The 10,548-nt window shown below is 43.9% G+C and overlaps 1 protein-coding gene across 5 annotated transcripts in view; it reads right to left on the bottom strand.

Annotated features, from left to right (window-relative positions):
• CNOT1 (CCR4-NOT transcription complex subunit 1) overlaps positions 1–10,548 on the bottom strand; it is a 129,839-nt gene that overhangs the window by 98,856 nt on the left and 20,435 nt on the right. For all 5 annotated transcript variants that reach the window (XM_085889581.1, XM_085889583.1, XM_085889584.1 and 2 more), the window contains exons 12-14: positions 10,155–10,395; positions 9,889–10,008; positions 4,916–5,038 (exon numbers count right to left, since the gene is read on the bottom strand). In XM_085889581.1, coding sequence (XP_085745707.1) covers positions 4,916–5,038; positions 9,889–10,008; positions 10,155–10,395 — 484 coding nt within the window. The remainder of the gene's footprint in view (positions 1–4,915; positions 5,039–9,888; positions 10,009–10,154; positions 10,396–10,548) is intronic.

Below are 10,548 nucleotides of genomic sequence, written 5' to 3'. Positions count from 1 at the left end.
ATAAGTATCACTTTGCAACATTTCCTGTCCGAGAATTCAACGGACCACCTTTCGTCTAGTTCTTGGGGTTTTTCACAGTTGATGCAATTCTCGACTTTTCCTTTGTTATGCGATCCCATTAATTTTGTCTATCTCTTTGCATCGCTCGGTTATTGCTCACCGCTCCTCCGACAAAGTCGGAGACAGGGGACATTAGAGTGAGCTCCATATGACCGATCTGTTCATTTAGTTTTGTGTGTACGATATTTCAAAAACTGTTGAACATTTTGCTTTCATATTGCAGATATTTCTTCCTCATGACATTGTGTCAACCAGATTAGATCAGGGATCTGATTGGCTAAATTCTGTTATCTCCGTAACTTGGCTTATGTACACGATATTTCAAAAAACATTCAAGATTTAACTTTCATATAACACATATCTATTCCTCATAACCACCCATAAGACAGGGGTCTTTGAGTATCAGCTCCTCGGTTTTTTTTTGGGGGGGGGATCAAAATTGGAGGGATATAAAAGAACATTTCCATGAATCACAACCCCCAGAACAATTCCGATATTTTAGAGAGAGAGCACACTTTTATAGCAATTAGGAATTCTTTCTAAAATTGGAATCAAAGCAACTCAAATTGTCGTGCTTTGAATAAAAACCAAAATGCTACTACGCTTGACTACTACAGCGCTGGACTGATTAATCGTCTACCTTGCCTTCTTTGACATTATAAAGATAATGTTCAAACATTTGGAACATCAAGTAATAAAAATTTTCATGACCTGCGCTCTAATTATGAACAAATATATTGGTATACTATAAAGTGAAATTGTATATTTATACATTTTTTATACCTCCACAAACAAAAGTGGGTGGAGGTTATGTTTTCACCCATCTGTTTGTCTGCGTCTGTCTATGAACAGGATATCTCAAAAAGTTGTGGACAAATGCGGCCAAAACTTGGTGGGGAGATTGGGTGTGTGACGAGGACGAATCGATTCGATTTTGGTGAAGATCCGGATTAGAGAATTTCTTTAAAGTGATTGTTCACCATTGAGAGATGGGAGCAAAAACAGTATAAAGCATGACATTTCAAAAAATTGTGGACAACTAATGAGAAAACTTGGTGGAAGAGTTGGTTCGGTGCCAAGACCAAGCCAATTTGATTTTGGTTCAGGTCAAGATGCAGATCCAGCCCATCAGTGTGATAAATTGTTCAGCCTGGTGGAGGTGTGTGCTCTACCGTGTGCCGTTCTACTTTATTTATATCGGACCCTGCTATTCAGAGATTTGTAATTCATGGAACCCGCATTTTCACGCATCATCAAGTGTGACCTGCCTCGACATTCGCGCTTCGCGGGTTTATTTTGTTTTTTTACAACTTTTCTTTATTTCTTTAACACTTCAGGACTGGCCTCCTATATCAACCTGAGGAATTGGAAATCAGCCAACATCACAACATCACACAACAAATGTGCAAAAAAAGATTCCCTAAACTGCATCCCAATTATCTTACTGTACTTTCAATCATCAGCAAGATCATGGAATCCATCATCGCAGATGACATAAAATCATTCCTTTTCTCTAACATCTCAGATCATCAATTTGGATTCAGACATGGTCACTCTACCTTGGACATGCTGCTTATACTCTCCCAACAATGATGGAAGCCCTCAATATTGTTGTGGTTGAGGAAATTCGCAAACCACCATTCAGGTCCCGTAGGTGAGATATCTCTGTAAGTACATGTGTAGTTAGCCCAAACCCGTTGTTTAGAGGGAATAAATGTCATTCATTCGGGCTGCGACCCTTTAAGATAGCCGTTTTTCTGTTCTATCATTATTTTGAGCCAACCACGTCTCAACCGCCATCACACAACAAGCACCAACCGCAACGCCGCTTCACAACAACAACAACGCCAACAGCCACGACCTTTACCGTCACAACTCGCTCTCGCAATCATCGCATCACCGCCATTCCAAGCGTCACCGTGGCCAGGGACCACCACAATAAACCCTCCACCACCTCCACCTCTCCTCCTTCTGCCGCCATTCCCGCACCGCTTGTGGGCACCGATCCTGGACTCGTACAGGGCGCGCGCCGAGCAGCGGGTGCAAAAAGCGGCCTTTCCGGGGAAGTCGGATCAGGAATGATTCACGCCCACTTCTGTTCCGTCCCATCAGCGAGCACGGGGCGATTTGGCCCCGCCTCCAGGCGCGTCGGAGTCGAATCGATATATGCAAATTCGAGGATCAGGAATGATTCACGCCCACTTTTCCTCCGTCCAATGGGCGAGCGTGGCTCCGCCACCGAGCCGATCCTGATCCGAAAATCTGCATATGGTTTCTCCTGCTGACTATAAAGCGCCGAGCGCGGGGCGAACCGAGAGAGAGAAGAGTTTCTGTTTCGGGCTCGAGTTGGAGTAGAGAGTTTCTGTTCCGGGCTCGGGCGCGTTGTGGTGGCAGCAGCAGTCAAGACGGGTCTGGAGGAGAGTCGGTCTGTCGGGGTTCGGAGTCTGTCGGGGAGCTGCAGAGAGGAGAAGCCGGGAACGCAGTCGAGGGCGCAGTGGAGTCGCTCGTCGCGGGACCCAAGCAAGCCAGCAATCCTCTTTCCCCAGAGCATCAACAACCCCCCCCCCCGTTTCCCCCCCCCGCGCTGAGATAGTGCGAAAAGGGGGGCCCCGTTCCCACCCCATTCCAGGCAGTGCCAGCGAGGCCCGCGGAGGAGCGCGGAGTCGGGGCGCCGCCGCCATTTTGCGGCTCATCACCAGACAGGTAGGCTCGACGCGGTCTCGGCCCCAGGCCCGTCTGCCCCTTTGTAGTTGAGGGTGACCCCTTTTTCTTTTGCTTTGGAGTATATGTGTTGTCGGCGCCGTCTGTAAAGTAAAACTGTGTAAGTGTTGCCGTGTGCTCGCGTAGTCGGTAGTAGATCTGCATTGTGTTTCTTTTGTTGCATTTGCTTTTGGTGCATAATTGTTGGGTTTCTTTTACATTTGCTTTTGGTGCATAATTGTTGTAATTGTATATGTGTGCTTTCCGTTTGCCGCGGAATAAATGTGAATTATGTTGGACTGTTTTTCCCGTTTCGCTTCGTCTTTTCTTATAATTGAATCTCTATCTTACTTCACGTAAAGGGTTGGTCGTGGCCTAAATACGTCCAATAATTAATCGGAACCGTCGAGGTTGACGATAACACCGCTCGGTTATCCCGATAGTACGGAACGGGTCGCTTAAAGTGGCCCGTGTCCGAAGTCGACCTGCGGCGAGGTGCGATCGCCTGGTCTACCCTCCGTGTGGGTACTTAGGTAGGTCGAATTTGGCGAACAACCCTATCCTACGCGGGGGGCCGATTGGCACGATCGTGGTGAGGCCGAAAGGCCCACCCGTGACTAGTTCCCGGCGTTAGTCCAAGAGGGTCACGACGGAATTGTCCGTCCGGTGGGCGACGTGCCGCGATTCGAGTTACGTGGCCGTTCGCACGCCGGCGGGCGCGTATTCACAACAATATCATTCATGAGATCAGGATTGTCTCTGGACATCTCTCAAACTTTTAATGCAGTCTGGCATCCTGCCTTGCTCTCCAAACTGTCTGCCAATGGAATCAAAGGCAAACCTCCACTCTTGGATGACTGACTTCCTCCACACTCACAGACATGTGGCCCTCAATGGAACCCTTCCATCTCCTCTCTCTGTCAAGGCTGGAGTACCCCAAAGCAGTGCTCTTGGCCCCATCTTACTCCTAATCTCTTAATCTCTTTGTTGATGACATCCCTCATCCTTCTGACAGATAGGCAGCAGCCTCTTCCCTCTCCTCAGACCTTGACAGAATGACAAACACAATTTTGCTTCTGTATCCATATTGTCCACCCTTTGTGTTCTCCCTTACCCCTCAGTTACCTGCATCCCTTGTTTGTCCATCTCCACCTACTTTCTTCATCCACCCTGTTGTTGGTGTTTCCTCTTTCTCCTGCTGTTCCCTTTATGTTGTGTCCTGATTTGTGCTGTGCAACCACTCAAAACTATAGCACATCTATATCACATCGTCCAAGGTATCCGGTATTACAAATAACCTTCTTCTTGCATGAAGAAAGTTAAAAATAAAAATAAAATAAACTTGATAACATGCATGACGGCGATGTTGAAATCAGAGAATAATTCGAAATTTTCAAAATGTTACATTTCACTCATTTGAAGCGGAGGTTCAAACCAAAGCATCCAATACTGAGCTTTGCAGCGAAGCGGAAGTGATTTTTGCTTGTGCCAGATACAGGTAGAAGGAGCAAGGATGGTTGATGAAGATTATGTTGGATAACTTCCAAGCAAATAGAAGATGACCTCGGGCAAACGATACAGTGAATACAACAGAATGCTTATGAAGTGCATGTTTTCTTTTGATCAAATCAATCAGCAAAGCGACAGGTAAAAATACCTGATGTCCTTTTAAATTTCACAGAAATTAGAGCTCGAATGATTTTGGCTCCTCTGCCAAATTTTTCAAAACAATTTGTAAAGGCAATAATTTTGATATTTTGCCAACAATGGAGGACACCAGAAGATGAGGTACCCGTGCACACACACTTCAATGGGAACATCCCTAACTTATTGTGCACAGTCGCTGCATTATTTTCAACTGAAAACAAAACTTATAAAACAAATTAAATGTTACCTTTCTGTGGCAAAAGAGTTGCACATGGTTCAAATCAGGAAAGCAAGTTACAACCTCATGTACTTTACTTACAGTTCTATATTCAAATTGATCATCCCTGTGCCCCAAGAGAAATCCTGAGCCGTTTCATTGCTGGTAGACTTGATGCCTGTTTTATCAGGACTGCTATGCTAATGTAGAGACATCACACTTAAAGAGTGCGTGTGAAAACACTTAAAGTCAAAAAAAACCATAAATTTACGTCTACAAAAGTCAACTCACACCATGCTCCCGTATCTTGTCCGTTAGCCATTTGTCCAGCTTCAGATACTCCCGACGCGATGCCAGCACGGCCAGGTCAATAACAAACGCAAATGGCGTGGCATTCAGCAACATTGAGAGAGCCTGTAATGAATCCGGGGGAGAAATAAAGAGCAACCATGTGAACATATTCGACACACAAATCGGCAGTAATCATGCACTTCACCATTGTTGCTTCAATGCAATGTATAGACTCATGGCAATGAATCTAGACTAATAAGGAAAGCACCAGCATCATGAAAATACAATTATAAGGGATCAACTCCATGGTCAAGAACCAGAGTTGTTCACAGGCCATGATGATAAAATCATGACCCCACCTCTCTCCACCCCCGTCCTTTAAAAAAAAAAAAAACAAAGAAAAAAAAGGAAAACAAAACAATGGGGAAGCACAGTCATTTTGTGTGCCAACAGACATCGAAACCAATACAGAAGGGGGCGAGGGGAGGGCGATAGAAAAGAAAAATCTGAACCGTCAAAAAGCATCCGAAAATGAAAAAAATATAAATAAATAAAAACAACAAATAAATGAATGAAAAATCAAATGCAGGTGAGCAACCTGAGAATGCGAAAGCACGGTCCGTATGCTTACACGATGTATGTATATACGTACACACACACGTTTTGCTTCACTGATGGGTAGTATATTGAGGAAGGGGGGAGGGGGCGGTGGGGAGAGTCATGCCTCACCAAGCGTTGCTATACCGTGGGAGGGAGTGAGGAAGCTGGGGGTGGCGGGGGCCGTGGAGAGAGCCATGCCTCACCAAGCGTTGCTATACCGTGGGAGGGAGGAAGGGGGGGCAGTGGTGAGAGCTATGCCTCACCAAACGTTGTTATACCATGGGAGGGATGTATGCAAGGAGGGGCTGAGAGAGAGAGAGAGACAGAGAGACAGAGAGACAGAGAGACAGAGAGACAGAGAGACAGAGAGACAGAGAGACAGAGAGACAGAGAGACAGAGAGACAGAGAGACAGAGAGACAGAGAGACAGAGAGACAGAGAGACAGAGAGACAGAGAGACAGAGAGACAGAGAGACAGAGAGACAGAGAGACAGAGAGACAGAGAGACAGAGAGACAGAGAGACAGAGAAAAAAAAAAAAAGAAGAGAAAGGTGCGGAGTGGAGGTGGGGTTTGTAAAGATTATATGTTCTACACACAAAAACAAACTCATGTCAGAACAGTTGTCCACACGACAACACAACAGAGTTTACAATGTAATCCGCAAAAACTTTGATGTCCCAGTCCCAGAAAATTTGTGGGAACATGAACCAAAAGTAATCACTGAAAACATGGAAGTATCTTCCGCTCACATACGAACTAATTATCCCATCGAGCGTGGACATCGAAAACAAAGCGTTGTGACCACCAGATGATATCATTATTAGGTACAAAGGAAAAAAAAAAGAAAAAGAAGAAGGCACTGCTTATTGAGGTGCTAATACCAGTGATTTGGAGAAAACAATGCAGAAATCAAGAAAATAACCAAGCACCATGATCTCAAAAATGAAGTGATAAGATCCTGGAAGCTGAAGAATGCCAAAGTTGTATCAGTGAAAGCTGGACCGACAGGAATGATGACAAAGTACCTCATTGAGATATTAAACATAGGGGCAGTACCCCTGGGTGCTCACTTGGTCATGGCTGGATAAGATAACCAGGCAACCACTGGTAGGCATGGATGACCCACAAAATATCCAATGGAGAAGAAAGTAAATACCTCTGGGTTTTTTGTTTTTTTAATGCCATGAAAAAAACCTTGGTACACCATGGGTGAAAAAGGTTGTGGTCAAGTTTCATTGAAATTGTGTATGCAGTTTCTGAGAAAAAAGCAAATGCATATTTTAGAGGGCAACCCCCCCCCTCTCCCCATACACCCTCCGAGGCCCCAATTTTTTTTGAATGTCGTGAACAAACTTTAGTACATCATGGGTGGTGAAGATCGTGGTCACATTTCATTGGAATTGCGTGTGTAGTTTTGGAGAAGAAAGCAAATACATATTTTGGGGGGAAACCCCCCCTTAGAGCCAGATTTTTTCTCATGTCATGAACAAACTTTGGTACGTCAGGGTGATGAAGGTTGTCGTGAACTTCCATCGGAATTGTGTGTATCATTTGAGAAGAAAGCAAATACCTCTTTGTGGAGGTAACCCACTCCCCCACCCACCATCCCCCTCAAACTCCCTCTGTAAACCCCCCTCTTGAAATCGTATGTGTAGTTTCTGAGAAGTTGCAAGTATTTGTGGATGAACAGACGACGCGCCATCCCATAAGCTCCCCGGAACAACTTTACAAGTGAGCTAAAAACCATCCCTGGGAATATTATAACAAACAAACTACATTTGGAAGCTGTCCAGGGCTCAGTGACGATCCTGAAGAGAGCACTAGGCACAAAAGTTTGAAAATAGAAAACTTCACAGCTTGGTCCATGAATCGTGACTCCTTACCGAAATGAAGGTGGATGCTGACCAAACTCAAAACAAAAAAAAAAAAAAAAAAAAAACCACACACACTTTTCGGGAATCGGCAGGTTGGAGCCAGTGTGATTATCAACGACTATGTATTGCAATACAACCCAGAAACCTTGAGCTTTCACCGAAGAAAAAAAACGTCATATTTAAATACACGTTTCAGGGAGATGTTCACAAACAGTACTCTTTATAAACAGCTGCATATATGATGGGTGGGGAAAAAAAATTTGGCTCGCTAATTTAGACAACACGTTAATACGGCAAATGCCTCAGAAAATCGGGCGTTATCAAATATATTTTGCTTTGAAACTCACAAAGAGAAACATATAGCCTTTGTAAAGCAAACCCAATGACCTATTAATTTAGGAACAGGCACGAGGATAAAGGCCCAGTTACACCTTGCCGATTAAGCCAGCGTATGCCGACTTATGAAAAATTTGTCTAAAACGCTGGCACACGTCGAATACGTTATGGGTAAGTTTTGTATACGTTAAGAGCACGCTGAAAAACACTGCCATATGTCGTGATACGCTGGCTTTCATCGTTGTACTTTGCGGTTGTCCTCAAATTTTATCATGCTTGAAATTTTACGACGTATGCCAACGTATGACTCACACGTTCTGATACGCTGGCCATAAGTTGTAGGCACGTTATACAATCGTTGACACATGTCGACACACGTTACTTGTAAGTTACTCATAAGTCGAAACACGTCGAGGTAATGATTAGCGTACCCAAAACTTATTTATAACCTATGAGTAACGTGTTGGAGGCACGTTACACGATCGTTGACACACGTCGAGGCACGTTACTTGTAAGTTACTCATAAGTCGAAACACGTCGAGGTAATGCTTGGCGTATCCAAAACTTATTTCTAACCTATGAGTAACGTGCTTTTAACCTCTGTGTAACGTACCTCCAACGCATATTGACGTCTTCCGGACGACTACAGAACTTACTGAACATGTTTCTAATTTACAGCTACCGTATAATGGCGTATTGGCAGCGTTTGAAAAAACAAAAACAATAACTTCCGATATTTCGTCACGTGCCGTTACGTCACGTCAGATTGCCTCTTCAGTTTGCTCATGTCTTATTCTTAGTTCCTCCTCTGTGAATATTTTCTGTTTGAGGATATTGACATGTTGACGTTGAAACTTAAGAGCAAATGTCCAAATATATTTTAAAATTTGTGATAGACTAATAAAAAAAAACAACAACAACAATTTCAGATATTTCTTCACGTGCCATCACGGAGCCAAGGAGAAAAAAAGAAAATGTGCCTTGACGGACAAAATAAGTTTCGGGTATGCTAAACATTACCTCGACGTGTTTCGACTTATGAGTAACTTACAAGTAACGTGTGTCGACGTGTGTCGACGTGTGTCAACGATCGCATAACGTGCCTACAACTTATGGCCAGCGTATCAGAACGTGTGAGCAATACGGCGAGTAAGTCGTAAAATTTTCAGCATGCTTGAAATTTCACGATGTACGAGACTTACCACGAAATATGACAGCATACTTCAACTATTTTCAGCATGTTCTTAACGTATACACAACTTACCCATAACGTATTCGACGTGTACAAGCTTGGTTCGGCAAATTTTTCATCGGTCGGCATGCGCTGGCTAAATCGTCAAGGTGTGACTGCGTGGTTGACGCTTTCAATTTTCAGGCGGTTATGATTTAAATTGGCGTGCGGCAGCTTTTTAACAGGCTACGCCATGAGTTCGTCAGCGATACGTGCAGCGCGCTATGCCTAAGTTAAACTATCGTTGGGCATAGGTTGTGAACGCCGACAACAGGCTAAGCATTCGTTGGTATAAGTTATCTACAAGACAACGAAAACGTTCTGTGCCAGTTACTAATATGTTATGCATACGACCAACACGTTATGAATACGACCAAAACTTAAAAAAAACATCAAAATTTCAGCGTACGCCAACGTTTTACATACATTTTTATACGTTGCCATTGCTGGCTAAATCGTCATGGTGTGACAGCGCCTTAAGATACGGGATGAAACTTTGCCACCACGGCACCCCGTAATAGGCATGGCATGTCCATACACTCGCAAAGAGTCCGTACAGATCCAAATCTACCCATATGTACCATCCGTGGGGTATTGAGCGACACGCCCACCTTAGTTATCCAGGTCACGATCGCAACAAGAAAAAGCCATAAAAGCATCAGCTCCATTATATTAAGAATATCAAGATGACATTTCACAATACAAAATAGAAAAAAAAATTGAAATCCACATTTACACCATACGTGGTTAACACCATGCCTGCAACCAATCAAACAGTGTAGAATCGGGTGAAGTGGGGAAATCAAACCTGCAATAGACTGATCAAAAGTAAGCGCATAAATGCTGCACGATGTTTGACATCGTCACAATACAACATAATGGCACTGTCAGTGGCCGGAGGAGAGAGGGGGGAAGGTGCTTCAGCACTTACCTTGAGATCTTGTGCCACATCAAGAATGCGGGAAAGACGAGTTTGATCATACTGCTCCACACGCATATACCACTCTGCCATAGCATGCATCACCAACTGTCGAATAGCTGGAGACTGGCCCTGCAATACAGTGGGCAAAAATCAAACAAACAAAACAAAAACTCTTAGTTGAAGCTAAAGAAGGAATTTTTTTAATATGAGAGAAGAGGTTCAAAGTAAAGGCAAAAGGAAGAAGAAAAAAAAAAAAGACTTGTTCTGTCAACAACCTGTCCATGCCAAGCATAGTGCAGTATGATTGCAGAGTTTGGATGGTTGCCCAAAAATACAGGCATGAGCATCGAGATGAGTTCGTGACGTAAAGTGTTCCATGAACTGCTGATCTGCAGCAACGACAGGATGAGCAGGTCTGGGCAGTGCTTTATGGGGAAGCTAAACAACTGCTTCACTTGTTCATAGTGGCCAGACTCAGCCAGCCTCAGGAGACTCTCAATCAGGTCAAGTGACTTCCTGTGGGAAATCAGTCAAGTTAACTATAGCAGCAAGTCTGGTCACCAGGTGGAATCGCATTTCATTTGAAAAACATGCACAATAATCATGGATTAGAGAGCAAAGGATAAAAATTTTTAATTAACGAAGTTAAATTATTCGCATGTAGGTCGT

This window comes from Eptatretus burgeri, chromosome 7 (assembly GCF_056783735.1).
Source record: "Eptatretus burgeri isolate ZD-2024b chromosome 7, Ebu_testis_v1, whole genome shotgun sequence".
NCBI classification, from domain to species: domain Eukaryota; kingdom Metazoa; phylum Chordata; class Myxini; order Myxiniformes; family Myxinidae; genus Eptatretus; species Eptatretus burgeri.
Note: the sequence above shows the minus strand (reverse complement) of the source record. Positions and strands in the feature narration are given on the sequence as shown.